The sequence below is a fragment of the Meleagris gallopavo genome, chromosome 1 (genome assembly GCF_905368555.1).
Source record: "Meleagris gallopavo chromosome 1, MGAL_WU_HG_1.1, whole genome shotgun sequence".
In the NCBI taxonomy this organism is placed as follows: Eukaryota; Metazoa; Chordata; class Aves; order Galliformes; family Phasianidae; genus Meleagris; species Meleagris gallopavo.
In genome coordinates this window covers 12840942-12868858 of record NC_139404.1, presented here as the reverse complement: position 1 = coordinate 12868858, position 27917 = coordinate 12840942, and the positions used below count along the sequence as shown (strand labels likewise).

At 38.3% G+C, this 27917-nt stretch overlaps 1 protein-coding gene across 2 annotated transcripts in view; it reads left to right on the top strand.

The window, feature by feature from the left end:
- The window catches only part of RELN (reelin), a 271996-nt gene that overhangs the window by 97359 nt on the left and 146720 nt on the right, over window positions 1–27917 (top strand). For both annotated transcript variants that reach the window (XM_085216903.1, XM_085216905.1), the window contains exons 4-6: window positions 12937–13007; window positions 21549–21581; window positions 22547–22625. In XM_085216903.1, the coding sequence (XP_085073029.1) occupies window positions 12937–13007; window positions 21549–21581; window positions 22547–22625 (183 nt within the window). The remainder of the gene's footprint in view (window positions 1–12936; window positions 13008–21548; window positions 21582–22546; window positions 22626–27917) is intronic.

Sequence of the window (27917 nt, the reverse complement as noted above, 5' to 3'; positions counted from 1 at the left end):
AGGTTTAACTCTTTGTGCTGTAGAGGCAGTTAATTACCACTGTGGGGTATGGGAGACCTGTGAATGACTCCAGGGCTGTCGCTTACTGTGGGTTTGTTCACCTCCTGGCTGTAAGATGAGACACATTCTCTCTTGGACATTTTTTGGAGTCAGCAAAACAACCATAACATGTTATGATCACAAAGAATCAAAAGCTAAAATGTTCACTGAACAGATAATGTTTGACTTGCCACTGAGATTAGAACATTTCTGCTAGAATTAGGGGAAAAAAATTAATTTAAAAAATTAAAATTCTATATACAAAGCTGGAACTTTTTTTCCCTCCATTTTCATATAAAGTTATGCAGGAATAAAATTTTGAATAACATTATCTTTTTAACCTAGTTCTGCAAATCAGGCTATTCTATCTAATTTGTAAAAAAGACTTAAGACAGTCTTCTTGAGGAAAAAAAAAAACAACCAACCAAACGTCTATAGGTGCAAAATAAAAATTACTTTTAATGTCTGTTTGCTTTCAAATCTTCCATAAAGACTTCATCTGGAACATCTCTTTGGTTCATTCTTCCCTTCAGTGATGGCCTATTGGCTACCTGACACGTGCAGCCCTTGCTCCTACTGTTGGTCTGGGTGACACTATGTGATGGGTGGGTTTTGGAATGATCTGTGGATCTTGAGGAATCTCTTTGTCTCACAGGAGAGGATGACTCATGGATTTCTAAGCTTTCCAGCACTCAAGCTGCAGCTTGGGATGATTTGGTGGCAGATCCTTCCAGGAAGGATGCTAAGAACTTGAAGGGAAGGGAGGGAAAGTGGCTTTGGTGCCTGGTGACCCCAAGAAATGAGACTAAAAAATAATAAGCTTAAGCCATTTCCTCAGTTTCACAAAAAAAAAAAAAAAAAAAAAAAAAAAGTCTTGTTAGTTCTCAGGCAGGAGCAAAAGAGCTATCATGGAGTTACTTAACGTCATCAGTGTGTTCGAGACAACAGAATTCCATTAGGATCAGGGGTTAACAACTGCAGGAACTAACTTCAAGCTCAGAATTTCACCTTGTAGTAGTTCTGAGATAGCACGACTAGGGGTAATTTTTCTTCATTATTTTGTGTGACATTTGGTTAGGAAAGTTATGTTTTAAAATGGGTTACTGCACTGCATGGTGACATAGTACAGAGCCAATTCCCGGGCAGCTGTCCAGTTTTCAGACAGGCAGTAACATTAAAATTTGCCATCACCGGCACCAAAAGGTGCCTGTGCTAATTAAAAGCAAGTAAAAAGAAAACATGCAGGGAAATTGAATGTAACATAGGGATGTTTAGCTTTAGGTACATGGTAAGAGTGATAATGCTGTCTGTCAATCCACCCTTCTCTCTACACAAATTATTTTTGTACTCATAGATCTGTTTCACTGAAAGCTGACAGCAGCTTAAGTGTCTTCAGTGTATTCACTTGGGTGCTTGAATGGGGAGGACCTTGCTAAAGGAAGCTCTGAGAGTGCTGTCAGTTGGGAGAGTCTCAGTTGGGAGATCAGAGACACGATGCTGGCGTGGCTGTAAGGGAGGACCATGGTGGAACCAACAGATCAAAAGTCTTATTTCTAAACTTTCTGAAAGACCAGGTAACAGCATGGAAAATACTGAAAAGCAATCCTCCATAGCACTCTTGGCAGCTGCAAAATAGAGAGATGTTTCTCTACAGCAAGGCAACATAAAAAGTTTTGCAACAAATATAAAAAAAAGGATTTGTTAATGAACAACTTCTGTTACCTAACGGTATCTGAAATATGATAATTTCTGTTTCTTTCTGTTTAGGAAGTCTCTCAGTTTTTCATAACATTTTGCTCAGAGTCAATAGTGCAGTAGAACAATGTTTAGGTTCATTATATATTGAGAAATAGAAATAAATATATCATTTAAAATTCTGAATTTAAAAGGTACATGTGGACATATGTCCACTGATTATGATTCTTATATAAACACATCTTCAACTTCAGTGCAAGGGTATGACTTGAGATCAAAAAACTCAGAAAAAAAAAAAAAAAAGAACGTGCAGTAATGTCTTGCAAGGAATCCAATCTCATGATGAGCAATTTGATTGAGGGCTCCCCAGAGATGAATGTACCTTGAAGCTAAAAGAGGTGGTTCACCAGCTATATTTTAAAACATTGTTTTTGTTGATGGCAATATATTGTTTTTCATGGTCTTCCTACTAGAATAACATAGCAGAGTTAATCTCTGCCAATGAATGAAATCTGTTTCCTCAGCATGTGCCAAACAAGTGGTTCTGCACAGTTAGGGCTGCTATTTTTACAGCATTGTTTTTAGATGCCGTTCTCAGAGATGTCTTATTTTCTTCTAAATGGATGATTGTATTTTCGTCATATATCTGCCTTTACCAGTTTACAGTTTGCTGTTGTTTCTGCCATCTGTTTGATGGGTATTGCTTCAAGCCTTTTGGCTCCCAGCCACATCCATCTCATCTATAGGGGTAAAGCACCTTATTTTACATTGTACCTTATGTTACATCATCTCTTTGTTGTTTTAGTTGTTCAGGATTTCAGCCATTCTCTGTGCAAACGCGAGTTTCTCTTTAGAGATCACTAGGTGTTTGGTAACCACTCAAAAAGGGACAATTCCATTTAAAATGGGAAATACTTGTGTTATATGATGTTCCATCAAATCTGGTCTCTGTTTTAAATCCATCCACCACAGTGATGCTCAGACATTTAATGTCAATTGTACATTGAACAGGAAGATTTAACTTCGAGATGGGATGTTATTGCTTACCATTGCCAGAGACTCTAATAGAGCCAGTACTCAACACATTTCTTCCAAAGGAACTCCTCAGAACTGCAAGGGTGCTAGAAAATCATTGTCTGATTTATCCTGACACTCTGGAATTTGTCCTGAGCAGCTTGTGGGATGTGTCTCTTCCCTAATGAAACAGGGCTTGTACCTAATGCAGTGGTGGACCTACTGCAAAGTTCCTTGGTTGAGGATGAGAGATTCACAAGAACAAATCCACCTTTTATGTTGTTTATTTCATGAAGACATAAAAAATAAAACCAAAACAAAACAAACTTAAAAAATGTGGCTTTATGAAAAACCATTAACATATTAGTTTTGAGATGAGATCTTATTTCATCATAAGTGTTAGCTCAAGTTTGCTGTTTTATTAATCAACCATAAATGTCTTAGATTTACAAATTAGTCAAGAATTTCCCTAATATCCAGCACCATTCTGTTATGTACACCACCAGATGTGCAGGTCTCCAATGAATGCCTTCATCTGGAATCCTTAGTATTTGGGATTCCAGGCACAGCAACTTCAGAACCCAAGCAATATTTCATATAATAGAGCAATAATTATTTGTGCGTATTTGAAAAGTTCAACTTCCTGGCTACACTGCTGAACTGAATTCCCAATGTATTCTTTTTTATTAGAAACTGCCATTAGCAAATAAATAAAGACTCAAAGTCTGTTTGCGTTTTACCCAATATCGCCTTTTTTCGTTGTTCATTTGGAACACAGGGAACCCAGAACTGCAAGTGTGCAAAAGAGTATCACGATATCATCAAGGTATTTTCCTGCTAAGATTTGTTCTAATGCTGTGCTTACTCTGCCAATAATTTCTGAAAACAAATCTGTGCTCAGAGGAAAAATGAGTCAGTAGTAAAGCACTGACACCATCTCCCTTGGAAGTACGTACATTATTACTTGCAAATTCTCTGTTTCTTTGGCTTCTTTCAAGGCAATGGTTATAGATCCCATCATTAATACTCCATTTTAAGAGAAGGGCTTTTAGAGCTTGATGTCCTTTTTTTAATAATAGGTTTAAAGAATTATTACCAACACAGTATCAAAAGGAGATATTATGGCCATGTAGCTTAGTGGGTAATTTATTTACGAGTGAGATAAATCATGGATTGCTTCCTAGTGAGAAGCATGCGTTCAGACTCATTACTGTCAGAACAGTATATTACATGGGATGTTGCTGTCCAAATGAGCTGTAAATTTGAAGTGTTTATGACTGTGCCAAGTGACTGACCAATTCAAGTTAAATTCACATAGCACTTTTTGTTTAAAATAAACTTGATAACTTTAGCAGTATTTCATTATGTAAAAGCATTCACAGATATCAGAGCTGTGAGTCTGGACATGCTGTTAGACATTTTGAGAAAAGCCACTGCAGGGCTGTGTGCATATGATTAGTGTGGCTGATGGCTCTGAGCAGGAGGTTGGCCTGGGGAAATCCCGAGGTCCCTTCCAACTTGGATTTCTTATCATCCTATGATCTTCTCTGGGAGTGATGATGAGTCTGCGTGGCCAGACACGGGCTCCTAGGTGGAGGAATCAAAAATTCTGCCTATGGCTCAGAAGTGGCATTACAAAAATGGGCATCTCTAAAACAAACATGTTTGTTGAAGAAACACCAAGCTGTGCCATGAGCAGCAGAATCCATAAACCTGTTTTGTGCCCCTTTGAGCAGTGCGTCCCCACAGCACCCACACCATGGTGCTCTCACAGGATATCTCAGCCCACTCTTGCAGTGCCTTCCGGACATCTTCCTATCCCTCCCCTGTATACCCAGATCCTATGATCAGTGCCAGACCTCCTCACTGTAGTCTCTCCAGTTTATGCCATATTCCTGATGTCCTTCCACCTGCTTTTTTTGGCTAGAGTTCTGCAATACTTAACAAATTTGTCATTTTTTTCCATAGCTGACGGAATTAATTACTCTCCTAAGGCAGTATTTCACTTGCCTATTTCTGTTTGTAAGCTGGTATGGTCTTACGGGATATGTGCTTTCTTCCACCACATAAATCTGGTTGAAAATGAAAAACCAAGGAAGAGAAATAACTGTCCTTTGTGTGATTAGTGACCCTGCTTTTTTATTCCAGGAGATCTGTTGTATTCCCCTCATGTAGGAAGCAATAGGAGCTGAAATTCCCTCTTCAAAATGCAGAGAACAGTTCTTCTTCAGTAATGACTGTAGCAGGTCCTACCATTATGTGGTTTGTACCAATCTGTGAAAGGTTTGTGTACTTCATTCTTTTCTCAGTCTTCTGAAAATATTTAGGACAGTGGGAAGTGTACAGAGACACATAAGATAAGGGGAACATGTCGGTGTCCAGTTAAGCTATAGGAATCAGAGTCGTGTACCATCAACCATGCACTGCAGCCTGTGGACATCCTTTTACTTAGTTTCCTAGCTTTGTAATCTGCCTTACATATTGTGGATGCACCAGTTGCATCTCTGTAATTAGTGCTGAATTGAGTGCTTGTTAAGAAATGGGGTTAATTTGGCTATGTGAGGATTTCCCTGTGTGGGTTGTAAAGCAAATACAGGGCTGAGGTTCCAGAATTTCATATGGTCCAGCTAATCTGCAGCTGCTGGCAGTGTCTTTTGGGGACTATAGGCAGCAAAAACAGGTTGCTGCTAAGACAGCAGGCTGCTCAAACCCAAACAGTGAAATCACAGAATCAATGAAGAGTTATAAAGGTTGGAAGGGGCCTCTGGTGATCATTTAGTCCAACCCCCTGCTAAAGCAGGTTCCTTACAGTGGGTTACACAGGAAACTGCCCAGGTGGATTTTGAATATCTCCAGAGAAGGAGACTCCACAACCTCTCTGGGCACTTCTATATATTTCATAGGATCACAGACTGTCTTAGGTTGTAAGGGACAATTAAGCTCATCTATTTCTAACTCACTGCTGTGGACAGGATTGTCATCAGATCAGGTTGCCCAGGGTTCCATCCAAGCTAGTCTTAACAAGTATTTACACTTTTAGAGATGTTGGGTACTTTGCAAATCCACAGTGAAGTTTCATTCTGTAATACAGGAAAACACACAGGTGCTTGTCGTTTTTTTGTTGTTGTTGTTCTTGAAGGATAATTTAGGCGATTGAAAGACATTTTGATTAAATATACACTTTAGAAGATTATTCAAGCAGAATTTGGTGAGAACACTTTTTTATCTCAAAAAGATATAATACGTCCATTAGGATAGAGCTAAATATAGATTTTAAGTGTTTATTAATTCTCAACACATTAGCAGCCCAAAATACATACAATCAATGTTTCACTAGATAATTAGGCACAATAGGCTGGAAAGCCTAAGACAAGGACAGAACCCTCTCCCAAACATGGGAAAAGGTGAAAAACAGAGACCTAGTTGTTGGCACTGTGTCAATATACAGACAATGGATGCTTGTTCTATTATTTATATGAACTGACTGCTTGGCAGATGCCACTGCAAAAACCTCTATTTTTAAAGAGTAGAAAAAAATAGAATTTGCTTTCCTTTATAATCACACAATGCAAAATACTAATGAAAATGTTGGGTTTCCTGTAGCTGGGAAGAAAGTATTGTCCTAATCTGCTTTCAGTCAATAAGAGGCTCTAATCATTCTAGTCACATCAAAGTAGATAGAAGTGAAAAAGCATCTTTTTATTCTTTTAGATACAGGGGAAAAGAGGATGGAAATGCTTGCATACAGTTGAAAATGGTAATTCCTAATATTTTCTTCTTTGATAATGCATATTTACTGTTTTGTTGTTAATCCATTCTGTACTCAGTCCTTGCAGCCAAACAAAAATGTGGTGTGTTTATAGTATTACAAAGGAAAATTCTCACAAATTATGTGTTGGAGCTGAGGCTGCCTGCACACCCTTCTGCTTCCAGTGCTGCAGCCGTAACTGTCTCTGTAATATTCAGGAAATGCAACTCTAGAATTAAATGTTCACCTAATTTATTTGTCTACCTGAAGACTTTTTTCTAGTACAAAAACTTGGTTAAAGAAAGCACTTAAATATGTATTTAAATCAACCCCTTAATCAGAGCAGCACTTCTTAAGTGCATGCAGTGTAGACAGTTTTTCAGTGTTAAACCATAAGAACTTAAATCTACTAATCAGCTTGTTCTTCAACTGATGTTATCATTTGACTGCCATATTATTCCTTTCATATTTTCTTCTAAATTTATCTACAGGAAAACATCATATTTTCATATTTTCTCTCTCTCTTTTTTTTTTTTTTAATACCAAAAAATGAAAAAGAAACCCACCTCACCTTTATTAGAGAAATGGAAATTGTTTCCAAGCTGGCTCAAAACTCATGTCTCAAGATGGAGGGTGGCTTTCTCAGCTCTTCCAACTACACTAGAAGAGACTGAACATGAAAAATTAATCAGTACTTTTGAGAAAAAATAAGATGGCAAAAATGAATGGCACATTATATCATTATTTCAACTAATATATTTGACTGAAACAGGAGGGAATTTTGCATGTTTAGGTGGTAGGCACATTACAAAATATGTGCAGAAGATGCTTAGGGATAGATCTTGGATCCCTGTTCTCTATATGTCTTGTAGGTGTGCACTGAACCATGTACACAGTTGGAAATGTAATGCACACATCAGGCCAACATACAGAAGGGAGCATGGACCACTGCACATTTTGAAAGTGCCTCATCTGGAGTGTGGTTGAAGTTGTAGGTTTAAAAATGCACATTTTGCATGGGGTGCGCTGAGAGAAATGTCCTGCAGGACTGTCTGCATGCAGGCTGGGGCTGGCAACAGGAGAAGAGTTCAGTGAGCCCCTTAGAGTGCACAGATGGTGTGTGGGAGGGGGAATCAGCCCATGCTGCACATGTTGGTTTGTCCCAACAAGTGGAGGTTTCCACCAGCCTTATCCACACTTTAATGTTTCATTAATAGCAGAGCAGTCTCAGCTAATGTTGATTGATATGGACACACATGCACAAATGCTGCCTTAACACCAAAGACATCCAAAAAATTGATATGTTGACAGTTGGACTAGATGATCATAGTGTCATTTCCACCCTTAATGATTCTATGATTCTATGAAAAGGAGACTTTATTTCCTTATTGTTTACTGGATTTTTCTGAGAAGACTTTTGACCTTCCTTCTGCATTTTCTTCTCTTGGACAGAAAACTTTCTGACTTTGTTGTTATTTTCAAAATCTCCACAAATATGCTCATTCTGCCCTTGTATTGGATTCCCAGTGCCTTTGCCATATGGGCCATCCCTGGAGGTAAATTCAGAGGCAGGAGATAACAGAAGAGGTCTTTGTTCCTCTTGTTCTGTATGTTTTGGGCACCACAGTAGAAAAAGGATGTAAAACTATTAGAGAATGTCTAAAGGAGGGCTAAAAAGATGGTGAGGGGTCTAGATGGGAAGAAAGGAAAGGCTGAGGTCTGCTGGGCCCAGATAAGAGGAGCTGAGGGGAAGGCTCATGGCGGCTGCACCTCCTCACAGGGAGCGGAGGGGCAGCACTGAGCTCGACAGGGCCCGAGGGAACGGCATGGAGCTGTGACAGGGGAGGGGCGGAAAAGGGGTTAGGGAAAGGGTCTGCACCAGAGGGCGGTGGGCACGGCCCCGAGTTGCCAGAGTTCAAGGAATGTTTGGACAATGTTCTCAGACATAGGGTTTGAATTCTGGGTGTTCCTGTGTGGAGCCAGGAGCTAGACTCAATGATACTTAAGGCTTCCTTCCAATTCAGAATATCCTGTGAGTCCAGGATTCTATGACTGTGGCCCACAGACTTCAGGCCAGTACAGCTACCCTGGCTGGGTTGGTTGTTCTTTTGCTTCTAGCATACACTGCCTTCTGCTGGCCATTTTAATCCTTCCCCTCTGAAGCTTTTTCACTTCTGATACAGGCTTTTAGAGCAAGCATGCTAATTCCAGCCTCTTGCACTAATGTTGACATAAATAATTGCATCTTACTTGCCAGATCTCCCTGGCAGTTCCCACTGAATATGGCCAGCACAGCTGACTTTTTTTGTACCTCGGGGAAGAAACAGTTGGTAAAAGGGTGGGGGGGAGGGAGGGGGAAGGCAGAGTCAAAACCGTGGTTTTAGAGTGCACAAATGCGCACATCTAACTCCTGTTCTTTAACTAGTGTGTTTTTATGTCAAATGGAAGCTGAAGTGCTCAATCCTTGAAGGCATTCAGGGGCCCTGGGCAGCTTGATCTGTTGGTTGAAAATCCTGCCTGTGGCATGGGATTGGAGCTAGATTAGTTTTAAGGTCCTTTCCAACCCAAACCATTCTGTGATTCTACGATTCTATAAGCTTGTTTTCCAGAATCCTGTTGAAAACCTGTCTGAATTGTCTGTCATGAAATGGGGTAGTTTACTGCAGGAAATCTACATTCCCAGTTGCCTCCTGAAGACCTCTCTGCTGGTACTTTCCCCTCTGAGGGAATGATGCTGCCAGTCCCTGTAAGAGCAGAGGGAAAATGGAAGTGGATGCGAACATCTCTAGACTTGTTTCTCCCAAACTGTCTGAGGGCTTGAACAATTTCTATAATTGCTCAGGGGACAAAATCATGTCACTTAGGCTGAGCACATGGGAGCTGGCAGTATTGCATATGAATAGAGATTTCAAACTTGTTAGTATGGTGGTCCTCCTCATCCTCCTTCACAGGTAGACATAGACTACATATAATTCAAGTGTGGATTCGGAAGATCATGTTTCTTTTCTCCTTTTTGGTGACAGTCTGAAAGTCTTTGTTACCACCTGTTTTTACCTTGAGGAAGTGAAGTTTATTACAGAATTCCTAGAGACAAAGCATGGAGTTGGTGATGTCTTGAAATGATAGCAAGCCTCTGAGCCAGATAGAGCATTCCTCTGCTCAGAGTCCTTTTGTCCTCTCTCAGCAGTTTATCTTCTCTGGCTACTGTTAAAAACACATTTTCCCTTCTCTCTTACATAGCCCCAAGCAGACAGATTCATCTAGGCTAATGGAGGTGTGAAGTTAATGTATAGAGGAATCTTATTACCTCTAAGTTGTTTTTCTTTCAAAGCACTCACTTACCATGTCAGGATGATCCTTTTCCCATCCATTTCTCTTTTATTATTCACCCCTTGGGAAAGACTGGTTCATAGCAAGGAGTTGCCTTGGGGCACAAGGACTGTGCATGCTGCCTTTCGGCTGTGCTTGGTTGGTCAATTGGCCATATGTTGGAAGTAGTTACCATAGAGTGACAGCAGGATTACAGGTGGTTTGGAGTAAAATCAATTAATATTTAGCAAGTGCTTTCGTCTAAGTGATATTTAACTACACTGAAGACTGTACAGAAACTTTTGAAAAACAGTACAGAAATCAGTTATAGGCATGTATAACAAGAAAACAAACCCCTGTAATTAATTATTGAAATAAATTTCTTTCTCTGCTAAAGCTGTTTTAGATGTTGCCAATGTTATTTTTATTATAATTCCCATAAACCTTATGTAGCTTTAGACCTGAGAGTCAGTCTAGGGACCAATATGGTTTTGGGTACATTACACATTTTTTAAAGATAAATATCCAAATTCATGATCTCTTTCTGTTAAGCTACACATCAGGGAGGAACTAGGTCTACTCTGGTCTACCTTGTGCTGGTGAGACCTCACTTGGAGAGTGTCCACATGTGAAGTCCTTTGTACAGGAGAGATATGGATCCATTGGAGCACTTCCGGAGGAGGATCACGAAAATGATCCAAGGGATGAAACATCTCTCCTACGAGGACAGTCTGAGAGAACTGGGGCAGTTCAGCCTGGATAAGAGAAGGCTTGGGGAAGACCTCAACACAGCCTTTCCGTATCTAATGATTGGGGGGGGACTGTAAGAAAGAAAGGGACAGGCTCTTTAGAATGTTTGGCTGTGATAGGAAAGGGGAAATTGCTTCAAACTAACAGATTTAGACTGATGTAAGGAAACAGTTTTTACAGTAAGGGTGGTGAGGCACAGGCACAGGTTGCCCAGAGACGTGGTGGATGCCCCATCCCTGGATACATCTAAGACCAGGCTGGACCAGGCTCTGAGCAACCTCTTCTAGCTGTAGGTGTACTTGTTCATTGCAGGGGAGTTGGTCTAGATGACCTTTAACGTTCCCTTCAAATGATTTTATGATTTTATAATCATCAACAAAGGCAATTCAATGCAGGAAAGGTACATCTTGCACTCCATTCTGAAAGTATTTTAGTTGCTGAATAATTGCACCACATTACTGGCATTTGCTCCATGTGTAATGCATAAATAGAGAGAAAAGCAAGTAGTTAGTGCTGGAAAAAAGACAGAAGCAATGCCCTTCATAATTCTCTGAAGCTGCTCTGGCTCTGGTGCAGAACTCACACATATCCCATTGCAAAAGTGGAGCTACCGTGAGTGTGTGCTGCAGGAAGTGGTGCCTATCCTGAAGAGCATTGCTGACGCTGGGCACGGATTGCTGCTGCTATAGAGCAGCAATAATTGGCTTCTGTCAGCTATCAAGCAGGGGATAATGGGCACAACAAGATTTAGACTATACTGGCTTCTGACTCTGTGTTTGAAATCCTAAAATAGTTCCATTATGAGCATGGTAGGGACCAAAACTTTATACTAGGAACATGATCCCAGCTCTGTGCCCAAAATAATATCACTACCTGGTGAGGCTTCTCTCCAGATTCTCCTATGCCTCTGAAAAGTCCAAGCTGCAGAAAAAACAACATGTACAGAGAAGGGAGTAGCCTGAGTGCCCTAAAAGCATCAAGTGGCCATAATATTACTTTTCTGGACATAGGAGTACAGGGAAATAGAATTTTCCTAATTGAGCAAGATACAAATTAGATCCCAATGGAGTTTTCATTTACTTCTGTTTGGTAGCTTGCAGATGGGTTTTACCTTGAGGATCCACTGTATTTGAAAAACGTAATATTAGATGTATTTTATTGCTCTACCCTGTCAGTGTAGCTGGCACAATAGCTGAGGAAAAAACTATATATGTTGAGTTTCCTCTACAGACCAAGACATTATGCTCTTTCCTGACAGTTTCATAAGCAAGCCAGGTGTGATCCATTAGAGGTGGCACAGTTGCCTGAAAAATCATTCTCATAAAGTTGCTTTCAGTATCTTACTGTTGGCTGAGACTGTTTCAAGGAATAATCTGTTAATTATTTCAATTACTGAGTTGGAAAGGGTGAAGAACATGTATGAAGAGTGTGTATTGAAAGGACTTTGGCTGCAAGAAACTGGAAATCAGAGTCAATACTGATGAATGCTGAAATGTTTTGAAATCAGCAAGTTGTAATGAAGTTGTAACATCACAGTTAGGAATGAGAGATGAATTAAGCAATTGGAAATAACAAATAACTAGTACTGTTAGCATAGCACTGTAAGAGAAGAACAAATCAAATTGCATTGGATTTCTAGCTGATTAGAAGAAAACAAAATTATGCATTTTTCTTCACAGTACATTAACTGGCCTGTTAGCTGTGAATTGTTAATTGGAAATTAACAAAACTGATAAGACCTCAAGTACAGAAACTCTCTGTGCAACTGCAGGTGTATCACTTCCTCAGAGATGAAGATAGAAAGAATGGGACAAGCAGAGACCAAGAAGGTGGTGTGTTGTTCAGAAAGTGAACAGTCAGAGGATGAACAGTGCAGATTCTCCTTATTTGGACAAGTTTTCCTTGTTTTCAGAAAGGATTTCTGGGAACCGTTCAATCTCTGCCTTTCCATCCAGCATCTAACAGTACTAACTGTAACTGTAACTCTAACAATATTGCTACAGCTCACTGGATCATGTGAATTTTAATTTTCAAGGGCTGCAACTTTGCAAACATTTCTTCTTTTCTGCTCTGAGGCAGATACTTTCTCAGGCAAAGCGATAAGCCAAGTTCTGTGATATGCCTGCTCTTACTCATGTCTCTCACTGAATGCCTGTGTGAGTGCTTTAAATTATGAACATAGCCATTTTGATTTAGGAATTTTTCTTTTGCTACATACGGAAAAAATCCTGTGAATTGTTCTACAAGTTTAAAAACAAGGAGTGAAGAAAGAAGAGCACGGGCAGAAAGTAGAATCGGACTTCTGATTTAATTACTCATGCATATGCATATATAGATGAGTATGCTACATTATTTATTGTTGTCTTTTTTTATGTCCACAGGGCTACAGCTACTCATAGGGGCCAAGTTATATTCAAGGATGCCTTAGCACAACAGCTGTGTGAGCAGGGAGGTAAGAGCAGCCATTATTTTAAAAATATGTGGTAAATGTGGTTTTCCATTGTACTTGCATGCCAGTGTTACTCATCACAAAAGGAATTTGAGAAAATTATAGCCAAGACCTTCCCTGTATTCTCAAAACCAACTCTTTCTGTGGTTCCACATCTCTGATTATTGATCTGGGAAACCCAGAATTCTGACCTGTCTGGACATTGAAGAATAACCAGAAGTTGAAGTACATCTTATTGCTTTATACCACTAAATTCAGCCTATAACAACTGTCTTTGGTTTACTGTCAGCACCACAAGCTGAGTTTTAACTATAGCTGCATTAACAAGAAAAGAATGCAGCATGCCTACAGCAAAAGCTTCATTTACCATCCTGCTCACGAGCAGCTTTGCGAAGAACCTTCCTTCCCTTTTTGTGAAAGTAGGCCATCATATTTTTGCCCTTCACCAACAACTTTTGATCATTTTTATAGCAAAACAAAATGTTTGACTTACACTGAAAATCTATTTGAAAATCTAATTGCACAGCTTATCATATATAGGCTTTTGATGAATAACCTCAAAATAAGTGTCCTGTTGAGAGCTGTTGCCTACCAGCGATGCATGGCTTTGAATGTGCTTCATTAAAGCAATGGGAAGTACAGAAGGTATCCATCACTTCTGGTAACTACTTCCATACTCTCCATGGATAGGAGAGAAAGGAATATCTGTGCTGTGTGATTTCTGTGATCCAGTTTTCTCTGCAAAATTTCAGTGATATTTCCAGATGAAGAGAGACGTAGGCCAAATCAGTCTAAAATAAACATTTCAATATTACAAATTTGTTGTCATTGAAACAAACGAGAAAAATTAAAATACATACTTTTGGGCCTACTTAGTATTTCTTTTTCATATGAGCTTGGGAATATCTGTGCCATAGTTTTGTAGCCAGAAGTTGTTGGACATTATTGAGAAGGATTTATTGAGGTGTGAGTAAAGTATGAATTGTACCTCTGTGACAGTGAGGGCAAAACATTTCAGTTTTCAGTTCCAGTATGTGAGTTTTCAGTATTTTAATATTTCAGTAGGAAATAGGGGAATTCAGAGAAGTGACTGAAGATACCAGCTAACAAGCTCAGAAGTTAGAATTAAATACGTTTTGAATAAATTAGAGCAGTGTGACACAGGTGTTGGCAATCAGAAGGAAGTGTGATAATGATGTGGATGGAAGGTGATTGGACACAGCAGGTATCAGTGTTTTACTGTGTGGAAGGAAAAATCTCTGGTGAAATTACAAAAAAGTCTGGTATTCAGAACAGGAGATAAATTGTACAGGTGTCATGTTTTGGTGGCTGGTATAAGGAGATTTGAGAATAGGAGTACTGTCAGGAATGCCATTTGGGATGTGTTAAGGAGAATGGTGAGGATATCTCACACGGGCTACTTGCTGAATAGACATGAGAGTGAAAAAATCTATATAGTTATTAGCATAAAATTGTAAGAAGTCTCATATGGAGGTGAATTTCTCTATTGTTGCTGCATAATGAGCCCAGTGCCAAAGGCAGGGCCTGCAGTGGTCAGAACAGGAAAGGAAAGGACACGTAAGTACAAGAAATATTGAGGGAAAAGTGAGAAGGAGCCAGAGTGCTGGCAGCACAATGAAAGCTATAGGCAAGCAAGACAAAAGGAAACATATGACCACCAGTATCAGAGCTGGCAGTGTAGTCAAGGAGAATATGGGCAAAGCAACAGGATTCCCCCTGGCAGAAGAAAATACCTTGATAAGCAGAGAGTAGTGAGTAAAAATCAATCAGTACAGGTTTTGACAGCCCTTGTTTCTGAGATGCTATACAAGGAGTCTTTGCTAGCAGAGCTGGCAGTGTACGCTGTAATTCTTTCCCTCTGCTGTTTTACACTTCTCCAATTTCGGAGCATAACTCAACCTTAAATCAACAATTTGACAATACTTGTGTGGATTAGAACAGTAACTCCTGATGATAGTATATGCTGTCTCAGAGCACACAGGGACTCCACAGCATAAAGAGAAAATGGGATTTGTTTATTGGCTGTGTGCAGGGTATAGAAGACGATGAGCTGTGCCAAACCTGGCCTTCACTGTGGCTGTGCCTTTGCCTTCTCCACCACACAAACACAGAGAATCATGTCCAGCACCATATCCCTCAAGAGGCCTCCAGCTTCCCCTTCCTTCGTGTTTTCATCTCCCAAATCCTCAACAACTTCTGTGTTGTTTTTTTTTCCATAATGTTCCCACCAATTTTCTTTACTTTGTACAAAGAGTACTAAATAACTGTGGATTTGTATTCTCCAAAATATTTGAAAATATGGTGGTAACTCCACTACCATCAGGTTTGTCTTAATCAAGGATCATCCCAAGGTGCAGTTTTATAAGCAGCCTACAGCCTATGGCAGCCATGAATAAGTTAATTCCTTTGAAATTCCAGCATGCCAGCTTCTCAGAGCTTTGGACAGATTTCTGTCCAGCTGTCAGTTTTCCTGACTCATCTGGTCAAAAACTCTGTTGCCTGTTGTCCTTCCAGTCCTGTCCAGCATCAGGCTTCCCTCTGCCCTTTTCTTATTTCCTAAGCAGTCAGTGTGCATTGTATTGGTCTTTCTTACCAGTGAGAACTATTACAACTCTTACACTATTAAAATTGATTTTCCATTTTAAAGAAAAGATGCTTTCTTTGAAGCAAACCTCACTTTAATTCCATGCAGACAATCACAGTCTCAGCAACTTTAGTAATATAAACAAAGGATTATTTCAGAAAGAATTAGTGTTTTTATTTAAAAATGAAGATAAAAATGCAAAACAGCAAGAAAGATTGACGGAAGTGGGGTTTTAAAGTCTCTTTCTGGCTCTAAGCATTACTTAACTGAAAGGTTGAAGTGAAAAATGTGGCACATAAAACCAAGGGGAAACTTTATAGATTTATTACAGAACATTTTTATAATAATTATTCACCAGAGGTGATATCAGCCTTCATAATAACTAGTACAAAGGATATACATGAAGACATGAAACAAGCACAGAATCTCAGAAATCATGATTGCTGTGGTTGTCTGCCCTTAGATGTGCATTAGTAAACCCTAATAGAGTTAATGGGATTTGTGCACTGAAGAGGAAGTGTGTTTCTTATTTGGAAGTGAATTAGAGGATGATAAAGGGTAGTGTTAAGGAATGGCAATGCCAAACCAGCAGCCCTATGTATAATGTAAATGGAGTAAGGAAAGACACCACAGGGAAATACACAATCACTTGAAAAGCTGTGTGTTCAGTGTACAATAAATATTTTAAGAAGCTAGAGAGATCTTTGAGAACTGATGTGTGCTTTAAAGTTTATATGAATCTCGAAGAAGATACTAAAGAGGAAAGGAAACATAAAAACAGACAAGAAAACAAAAAAATTTACAAGCCAAGACAGAAAATGTAGATGCGTTATAAATACTGGTAAGGAAAAGTAAGTGTGTTAATGACTGATGATAGTTATCATCATCATGATACTGTTAATAGTATCTTTAACAATATATTTAACTTGTTCATCTAATAGCAAAATGAGTGGAAAACAAGGTAACCTTACAGATTGGTAAGGTAAACTAGTACAGATTTATTCATATTTATTCTTGTCTTGTGTGGAATAAAAATCTTACACTAAAAAAACACTAGTGTAATTAAAATGGAGCTGGCAAAAGATCAGACCTGGCTGCACTGCGCTGTGGAACTCAGGGGAAACCATTAGCTCTGTATGAGAACAGCGATGGTGTTGGAAAGCTCATGGTGCAGGGATGGAGGCAGTTGGCACCCACATCACACTGACTGGTGTGGAAGGGCTAAGGGACCATTGTCCTGGGTCCTCTATATACCTTTGGGTAGTAGTACAGTTCTTTGGCATAAAGGCCATGCTGTGAGATTTGTGAGCATGTTATAGAATCATATTATAGAATGTCAGCTTGTCATTTAGTTCTGCTTGAGTGGAGGAGAATCAGAACCATAAAACTTATAAGATGGAAATGAAGAAGGGTATTGTTACTCCCTTCCAGTGCAGAAACACTCCTTTCAGAAAAATTTCCAGAATTTTATACAATCTTGTATTCAACACCACTAATGGTAGGAGTGATGTTCCTTTCGTAAGAAACCACTGCCTGCTCTGAGATATGTCTCCATGTGAAAGTAAATGATGAGAACTGGCCCAGGTTCCCTTTGATTTGATAGCTTCTGCCTGAATGTTTGCAGAAGATCTTTTAGGCATGTTTTGTACCTTGTAAATATGGATTGAAGAACACTTTGAAAAACAAATATGAAACAGATTGCAGGCTCTCCGGCCTGACCAGAGTAGTACTTTACAGAAGAATGAAGTTCAAGGCTGACATATTGCTCCTTGGCTTATGTGTCAAAAAGAATAATGCAGCCCTCGGGCAACACGCTGACTCTCTCTAGGGGAATGCTCTGCCTCACTTTCAACAGCAACTTTGCTTACCAGTGGAAAGTATTGTCAAGATTCTAAACAAAAATATTTGTGGCTTTTTTTTCATCTTCATCTGGCTGCTAATGAGCAGATTCGATTTTTCATAATCTGCAAAATATAATAAATCTTTCTGCACCTTTCATTTATGATGAATTGCTGAGTGACGTCTAATGGCTGCTGATTGTTGAATTTGGTGTTTGATGCTTTTCTGGGACATTTGTGTTTCTGTAATTAGCTTTATATTGAAAATAATAAAGTCCAAAATTTAAAAAAAAAAAAAAAAAGAAGTATTTAATTTGAAGGAGTTTTAGGAATGTTTTTGGAATATCTTCTTAAGCTATATTTCCTACCTATCTCTGTACACTAGGTTGACCACACAGGTCTATAGAATATGTGTGTCAGTGGTACAAACTGATGTAACTGGCACATATGTTTAATTTCTAATATGTTAGCTCTTCTTTTCAAGTTGAACATTCATTTTGTTTAATCATTAGCCATTATCATATTTCATTATTTTCATTCTGATTTTTCAGGCCCATCAACGAATCTTGTTTCCCTCCATATATACCAGTCCCTCTAGAGTGAGCTGACACTTCCTTGCAATTTCTTTCTTATTTTCCTCCCCTCTAGTTCATCCATACTAGGACATACTTTTGTATTATTTTAATTGTTGTTAACCTTTCATTAGCCTTACTTCATCCACAGAAAATGTTAACCTTTTACTCCAAAAGATGCCTTCATTCTCCATCATTTTATGGACACAGAGCCCCACAATGACCCCATTGACTTTTGAATTCCCCAATACTTTGAGTTTCTCACGCTTCCAGTTTGACTGTGGCCTTTCTTTCTCTGAATCACTTTGTATTGTATACTTTTTTTTCTGTGCTTTCCTTACCAAAAGGATTGCCTCGCCTTAAAAGGCAAGCATCCTACATTTCCTTACATTTTCTCGTATTGTATTTGTTCATGCCTCTTAGACTGTGAGCTCTATCGAGCTCAGTTTCCTTTCTTTGCCCAGTACAATTCACCTCTTGTAAAGCTCTGTATGTACCTTGGGTACTGGTTTAAAATCTAATCATAAATTTCTTTACTTTAAAATTTCTTAAAGGGATCAAATTCTCATTCAAGTTAATATACACTGTTAAGCCACACAAATACTGATTCTAAATTTCAGACCACCCAATCATGGATCACTATCTAAGTGAATCATAGTTTAAAATGTATATTACAATAGCCTTTTTTCCTCTCTCAGTCTGAAGTACTGCAGTTTTTTCTTTTAATTTTGATCTTTGCAGTTCTTGGTTACTGTGCACTGTATAATAGTTTTTTAGCTTTCTCATTTTATGCAAGGAAATTCTGTTTTATTTCAGTCATATTGTATGGCCCACTGTATAATCTGCACTGTTTTAAAACAAGTAGTTCTATGAATGGATGAAAAAAAGACAGAAGAAAATACTTCTAATTTTCTGTGATGTTCTACATTTATAATATTTTGAGGACCTTAACTACAACACTTGAGGACAAACATAGTGGTGTTTTGCAATGAAATGTAAAATGTAATACAGGAACTATTCTTAGGGAGATTAAAGTCTAAGATCATCACTCATTAAGTGGTAACTTCACAGTCTTTTGTTGTATTCAGCTCTAGAAATTGAATTACAAATTAGATGGAGGAATACCTGAGGCAAAAAAGCTTGGGCTTCTCAGATCCTATAGAGACTTGGGGAACAAAATCAACCTCCTCCTCATAAAATCTTTATTTGTAAGATCAGCCTTTTGTCCAACACCAAGTGTTTGATTAACTGCACATGTAGTTTTTTAAATGAGTGGTTAGTAGTAATATTACGTATGTGCACAATTTCCTTCATTTCAGCCTACTGGTAAGCAGTTTTGTTTTGCAATACACAATGCATATAATTGAAAAGGCCTTTTAGGAAAAATCAAATGCTGTACAAATGGCTAGTTATAATTTAAAAAATAATTTAAAAAAAATAAGGCAAAGAAATTTGTAAATATAAAAAAATACAAGTTTGTCCTGAGCCTGTACCTTTTGGCTGCATAATTTTGCATAAATTCAGAAGTGATAGTGTGCACTCGAGGCTCAGCTGCTTTCTGCAGAAAGCTTCCAAAGAGCAACACCAAGCAACCTGAGATGAATGAGAATTTAGTCTTTCATTTAATTTTGAGGTCTGAATTGCTTTTGTTGGAGAGGAACGTCTCTTTCAATTGAGTTTCTCTCGCAGGCTAATGAAATTTGCTCAGCCAGCTAACAAGTCTGTCCGTGACCTGGCCTGACGTGACCGTTCTTCTCGTAGAAGAGCACCAGCAGCGGCTCTCAGCCACGCCTGTCCTTACAGATCCCTTCTTGTGATGACCCAGAACTAATGAAAAGGGTTAATACAGAGCATCAGAGACAGAGGTTTTATTTTAGGCTTAACCACTAGCAACATCAAGAGTATTTCAAATCTCATCCCACAGTGTATTTCCTTTCCTGCAGGCAAAAAAAGAAACAGAGCAGCTGCATTGTTCTACCTAGGAAACAATTCATCTAATCCAAGTTAATCCATTTCTTCTATGCAGAGTTTCTAAAAGTCTTCTAAGAAGTATATACATGCCTCCATGGAGAAGAACAATGTTTGGGAGTGCAAGATACAAATGCTGCCTTTTCCTGGGCAGTATCCACCAGCATTACCATGGAAGCAGTGCCAAGATCTAGCTTGCAGTTGGTTCCAATTGCTCCACCTTGTATAAAGTAGTGATGAGAAGCCTGGGCCACTGCTACTCATAATTAGCATTTCTTCTCAGAAGACAAATTGGCTGCTTCTCACACCTTTACGTGGATCATTTTCTTCTATAAAAATACAGTGTGTTAGAATCATAAAATCACAGAATCTTTGAGGCCTTTAAGATCCTTAAGATCATCAAATCCAGCTATTACCTGACACTGCAAATCCACTACTAAAACATGTCCCTAAGCACCACATCCACACATCTCTTAAATTCCTCCTTGGTCAGATATTGTGACAAAAATTATAGTATTTCAGTAATTTTTTTGCCATATTATAAAGAAATCAGAACTATGATATGATTTAGGTCAGTGCTCAACAAGAAACTCAGAATCATCTTTTTTCTTTTACTTGTGTTCTGTTTTCTGAAGTACAACACACAGGTAGAAATATAGCCACTTTTATGAGGTACTGAGAGGCAAACAAGACAGCCGCTTCCCATGAGCTCACTGTTATGCACTCTTTGAATGACATGTAACATATTTGGGATTTAAAACTGGGTGAAGTCGTTGATGTAGTAGCTACTATGCAGTATCTAGCACTCTGTTCTACCTTTCCTGAATTCTTTGTTTAAATACGTATTTATGTTCTGTTTTCATTTGTGTAACTTTACACCAAGATTCCTGTTTCAAAGTGTTAGGAATTGACTACTCAATCAAGTTTAGTCATTTCAAACGCACATACCCATATATAGTGTGTCATTAATTTATTTTACTATTTTATGAAAGAATCTACCAGGGAATCAGGTCAGCAGTGCATGCAAAAATGTGCTCAAAAATAAGTGTTTGATTCACTGGTATGCTGAGATAATCCCTTTTTTGTTGCACTAGGTAAAGTAGGATTTTTCCTTCCAGCAATGTGCCTAGTAAAATGTTGTCTTGAGCAGCATAAATGGTCAAAGTATGGATTTTTTTTGCGTCTTCTAGACTGTATTTCTTTTATTCAACTTAATTTCCACTCTCCTAGTAAATTATTAAATTACTGAATCTTACTCTGAGCTGTTTCTAATATTTCATAATCCTTGACTAGAAGTAATCTTTCTTACCTTGCTGTACAGCAATTTATATATTTCATTTATTATTGGGTGCTTGTTTTAATTAGAGAATATTTATTTTTAGCTCCTATTATATTTGTATAACTCTTAATGTGTCATATTTTTCATAATTAAAATGTCTGAAGAGTTAACTTAGTAGAACATACTGCTAGAATTTGTTTTATGCCAAACTGATCTTTAATGCTGCAATTAAGCACTGATCACAGCAGATATTCATGCACTGTGTGTCTTTGTTCTCCACAGCTCCAACAGAAGCTCCATTACATCCTCACCTAGGTAGGTGATTTGTCATTACTACTAAAACTCAGAAACACTAACTTTGTTATAATAAACAATCCGTAAGGTCACATGAAACTAGCTCTGGGGAATTCAAATAAAAATGAAACTCACATAAAATGAATTGAATTATGTCTAACTCTGATTAGTTGCTTTTTCATTGTGATTTTTATTGTTGTTTATTTATTGCCTTTGAGCCTTTGCAGTGTGAGTATATCACGCTGCAGAGATTTTCTTTCTAGCTCTACATTAGAGCATCCATTTGAATAAGGACAAATAACCTCCACTGTAGGAGAACGCTGCCACACCAGCAAAGGGTTACTGGGAAGGTTTTATCCCTGTGCACCTCCAAGGTGCACCCAGCAGCAGGGCAGTTCCACAGAGCACTAACTTGCCTCATCAACAGCTGAGCCGTAAGTTGGTCATTGCAGGTGAGATTCCAGCACTTTTGCTCAGTCTGAATAGAAGGTGATAGTCACTTAATTTATTTCATGCAAACATTTGTAGAAAAAGTGTCTGTTTAATACAACTACTGGAACAAGTTTCAGGGTTTGGATGTTTATAAATGAAACAGTGAACTTAGGGCAAAAGCTGAAATCCGAAGCTTGCAGGTTAATGGTTGGAAACACTTGTGTAATCTCACTCACAGCTTAGGCATCTTGAATGAATCGGCCTTTACTTCCACCTCCACTGACTGCAGCAGAAAAATCCCAATGAACTCATGGCTTTTTGCTTATGAGTTACCCAAATGGACCTCCTGACTTTTAGAAACAGAGTACTCTCATGAGGACATCTCATCTCCCCTTGTGCCAGTGCTTCCAAATTCTGGATTTGGAAGTTGTTTTTTTTCCTGAACTTTCAGAAGAAACAACAGATGTTAAAACATTAAGCATGTATTTGTCAGAACTGGAAAACAAGAGGTGATTACACTGAATTTTTTCATATGACACTTTCTTTTGTTCTAGCTGAAATGCACAGTGACAGCATCATCCTACGAGATGACTTTGACTCTTACCATCAGCAAGAATTGAATCCTAGCATGTGGTGAGTTTCAGACTTTTTACACACATCTTAGTAAATTAAAACATTCCAGTTATTACAGAGTATTATTTTAATTCCTAGGTACCTCAGCTCACATTGTTATAACCTTATGTATGTCTTTGTTCCTTAAAGATCTAAATATACTAGCTTATTAATTTCTTGATTAATGATTGAGTGAGAAATTCTTAAGTCCATTGAAGTGAGCAGAAAATTCTTATTCAGTTCAAATTTTGAATTAATCCAAAAATGCAAGGAGTAGAGCACACATGATTTTGTGTGAAAATGTTGATTTCTTTAAATCAAAGCATTTAATGGAAAAGATAATGAATTTGAATGCTTAAATTTTGGTTTTTTTTTAAATTATTTTTTCATTTCCTGTTGACGTAATACGTGTTTCTGGTGAAGCTAACTATAGTAAAACTCATTTTAAACTGAGATAAAATACTTCCAAAATATTCAAAGTAGAAAATCAACTGGAGTTGAAATTTATTTCAGTTCATTTCAGTTCAATTCATTTCATAAATGTAACTAATTTCATTAATTTCATTCATACAAGACAAGGATATTTTAGTGAGTTACTTTATCTCTTTCAGACAAAATGTGCCTTTTAGCAGTTACTGCATTTGTTATTTAGGAATACATTTGTTCTTTTAAATCTGATTTAGTTTTCCTTTTTATTAAGGTCTCTCACAGTTTCCCATACGTGCAGGTCTTTTGCATTTCAACATCTCATGTGAAAAGATTATGGTTTATGAAATGCTACAGATATTTTTCTTTTGCATATATTTATTGTAACAGGTTTTAGTATGTGCCTACTATTTTTCCTCCTTTTGTTCCTTTTGTATTTTCTCTTTAAATGTTTTTCTGGACGGACGCATTAAGGACATGGAATGCTGCAATATAAAAAATAATAACCAACTCTTTTTTTTTAGGGGAATGAATAGATCAAGGACTCTTAATGGGTAACAGAATAGCTGCCAAGGTAGATAGCTTTAGCAGCAGCGTGTTAAATGGACTTGAGTGGAAGGAAATGAGAGGAGGCATTATTTCCCTGCAGATGTCTCATAACTCACAGAGAGCCTGTCTGTTGGGAGCCTCCATAATTTATTTATTCATTGCTCTCTTATCTTCAAATTCATCCTTGCTTTTCAGAAGTCTCAACAGAGAAATTTCAGTCTAAAAGAGGCCCTCGTGTCTTGCTCTTTTTGTCTCTGAGATTTGGATGTGATCTCTATGGAATAACCTTGACCCACCTTGGCTGGTGGGTCAGTGCATAGAGGTGTGTGCTTGGAGAGACTCCTAAAACTGACTGCAGTCCTGCATTGGGTGCCTTGATATTCTTGTAATGACACCAGAAAGGCAGTGTCTTCAGCAAGGCTCAATGGGAGTGGAGCACAAATAAAACTATAATGAGGTGTCATGAGCTTTTCTGCATAAAGGATTTTTACAGTAGCTCTCCCTCCAGTGAAGAGCTGCTTAGTGGCAGGAAGCTCACACTCATTTGGTTGTCTTGTGGGAGTTAAATCAGGGATTATTAGCAGTTTACACCATCCCCCCTAAAATTGCATTTTTCCCCTGGCAGCTGCTAAAATCCCATCTTTATCACAAACAATTGCAGTGAGTGCTGGAGCAGGATTTCCAGCCCCACTCTGGCCCTGCTCCTCTGTGCTCTGAGCGCAGGAGCAGCTGCCTGCTGCACCAACCCTCTGGCAGCGCCTTGTCACCAGGGGCCAGTTAGACTAAGCCCCTCTAATAATTTCTGAAGCCATTATTTGTGTAAAGATGAAAAGAGAGAAGTTAATATTTTCCTCTGGCCTTTTCTTCCCAGATCCTATGCAACATTGGCTTGGTGTGATTAGCATTGTCACAGCTCCTGTACCACTCTCTGCACACACAACTCCAGCAAGATGTGTATAGTCCAAGTGCACAAGCAAAGCCTTTTGTAGCTTATGTGTGTACTAATTCTGAGTCCCAGCAGAGCTAGAGTGCCACCCCACATCAAATAGCTATTTTGCACAATGGCACTGTATGATTTTGAGAGTGTCTACTTGTTTTAATATAGATTTCTGATCTTTGAAATGCATTACAAGACGCATTCTACCCAGCAGCCATTTGTCCCTTCATAGGCTCAGGAAAGGAGAGGAATAGCCATGGGTGTTTCTGGAGGTGTGAGGTGAAAAGAAAGGAAGGGATGGGATAGGGCTCTTTGTAATCAGAAAAATCACAACATCTGGAAATGGGTTCCTGATAAAAATCACAGTTTGGTAACAGAGAGAAAACAGGAAAAATTGAAGTGGGAAAGAAAGAGGAAAGGAAGAGGCAGCAGGCAAGAAAACATAAGGTGAAGGAGGAAACAGGGAGGGCTTCTGTACTGGGGATGCAGGAACTGAAACATCTTTCTTTTCTTTCATTTTCTTGGGACTCAGCCAGCATGGAGATTTCCTTATGGGGTGTGTCCTACTGAGTTTTCTACTTCTGTCTTCCAGCAACCAATACTGTCAGAATGTGGTTGTTTCTAAAGTTGCCAAACTTTAGAAGCATATAAACTTGTTTATTTAAGCAAAGATTTCCTTGCTTTTCCATGTGCTTTACAAAGATCTTGCTTCGTTCTGAAATAATATGACTCTTGGATTCATGAATACTCAATGTATTTAATGTCTAACATGTATTCGATGTGTAAGGTAGTTAAGTGAGTCCTACTCTGTCGTCAACACACCACATGCTAAGCAGTTCACAGCTGACCTGCAGAAGACCATAACTTGTATTGCATTTTTCAATGAAAAGTCTAATAGCACAACTGCTTTGTGGTCTATATGCTGTAAGCTGGCAGGAGTGTGTTAGTTCAGAAAGCCCAGAAACCATGGAAATAATTGATTTCCTCAGTAGATAAAGGAAATTTGCATCATGTAAATTTAAATACAGGAAGCTCTTGCACAGGGAAACCTGCTCTCTAGTCTTTAGGGGAGATAAGGCTTAGTAAAACTTTTCTAAAGGCAGAAATGCATGTTTTTGGAAATGTAATTTGCTTTTATGATGTCCTAGTTGATATATAAGATGAATACTTTGTAGTAGCGGCAGACAAAGAAGATTTTGGGCATTTTCTAAACACGTGGTCTGTGCCTTGGAAGATAAAAGGCCAAATGATATTCGGATGAGAAAAGGATGAAGGACCTATATAGGTGATATGTGAAAAATAGTCTAGCTCATTGGATACATGCTTTTATGATCATCTTGCTTCTATATAACTCATAACAGAGAAGAGTAAAAAATGATGCTATATAACAACTAAAACAGTTCAAACAAGAACAAATCTAGAAGATATTTTTATACTGAATGAATTAATCTTGAGACAAAGTGAGGGGGGAAAGCAGATGCATAAATTAATAGTGGTTCTGGCAACTCTATGCTTTAACAACAGGGATGTAGATAACAAAGAATTCAGTACATTTGAAAAAGAAAAACTCTACGTGGAAGCTGTTGCTGGCTAAACTCTCTCAATTTAGTGCCATGTTTCATCTCAGAGCCCATTGACACTCCAAATAGCAATCACTTACAAAAGATAAACTCCTCAAAGACAATTTGAAGAAAAGCTGAGCAAGTAAAATCAATCAGCAAGAAACAGACTCCATCACTTCTTCATAGCATATGAGAAATGAAGAGGTACAGTGATATTTCCAGTGGCACAGAAATGGCAGAGAGCTTTGTGACAGGAGAGAGAGGTCCTAAAGTGATTTCCAAATTGCACTAAAACTGTGGGATTAAACTTCAGAAAGATTTATGTTTTAAAATCTCGTGGCAGTTTGAGATGTTTACCTTCTTTATAGTCCAAACATCACAAAAGACATCAGTCAATATAATGTCCACAAACTCAGATATTGTAGAGGGAAACGAGATGACAAATAGTGATGAGGAAGCAGCAGATGTTTCCCCTTCAGCAAAGTGAAGAACAATAGCTGGGAGAGATGGGACTCTAGGCTGGGGATGAGAGTGATGGCAGTCTGCAGAGAAGACATCTAGATGAATATAACAAACGTCAACAGTGCCAGTGAGAACCAGCTGTGAAGAGAAAGCTGAAGTGATTTTAATGTGCTAAGACTTTATACCAGGCAGGTGAGAAAGCAAAAAGCTACACCTAGACAGAGCGATTAATACTGTCTCCTGGTTATATGAATGGAAAAGAAATTAACCTTACTGTCTGCACCAGAGAAGAATAAATTGCGTCATTTCTAAACACGTAATATGATGATGATGATGATCTGAGGAACACCAGATCAATTACCTTACTCTTCATACATTCCTGTCAAGCTGCTGGGCAATTTGTTGTCAGAAGTGATGCATTTCAAAGAGAGCACAAAGGTTTGAAGAAGGATTACCAACAGTCATACAATTTCTAATGAGAGGAGTCATCCTAGAGAAGATGAGTGGTGATGAAAGAGCTGTATTACATTTGTATATTCTACAGGAGTAGAATAAATTAACAGCTAAATCACTTTATATTTTTTGATATATGATAATGAAATAATTACATTATCACTTGGCTTAAATAGTATGTCCTTTTATTAGGGTGTAAATATTCCCTATGTAGTATTTGTAGGTAAGGTTTTCCTGCCATGTATGTGTCTCTGCACATATGGAGATTTCAGGCAGTTACTCTGCTATAAAACCTGAAAGCATAGGAGCACATAATATAAATAATAAAATAATGATTATAAGCAGCCAGAATACTACAGAATTCCAGGTATTCTTATTCTCGTTCCCATGTTCTTCAGTTACCAGAGTTTAGAGATCAAGTGAAATTTAGATAATGAGAAAACATACACACTCTAAACCTTGTTTCTTTGCCTTCTCCTAAGGCACGCTTCAGCTCACTTGTATACTCTCTTCTTGAGCTATACTGAAAAATAAAATTATGGGCCAGCTGTAGCTTATGTAAGTAAATATTAATTCATTGAAATCAATAGGAACTACATTACTTTATTAGAGGATTCAGTTTTGCTACTTAAATCCTAAATACTAAATGCTATCATTGTGATTTACATTGATGTGAATGACCTTAGTTAAATATCCATACAAGGAAAAAATCAAGGATGTTTAGAATCTGACTTTATTCTGGGAACTGGAAATGAAGTTTAATAAAATCTTAGAATAAGGGAGTGACTTAAGAAGTGGGACGAGGTCTTCATCTTTGATTTCTGTAATGGACTTGAGCACATTATAGCCAACCCTGCATTGAGTTGACCCTGGATCAAGTGAAGAAACCCAAAATAACAAGTGCAATCAATTATTCAGTACATC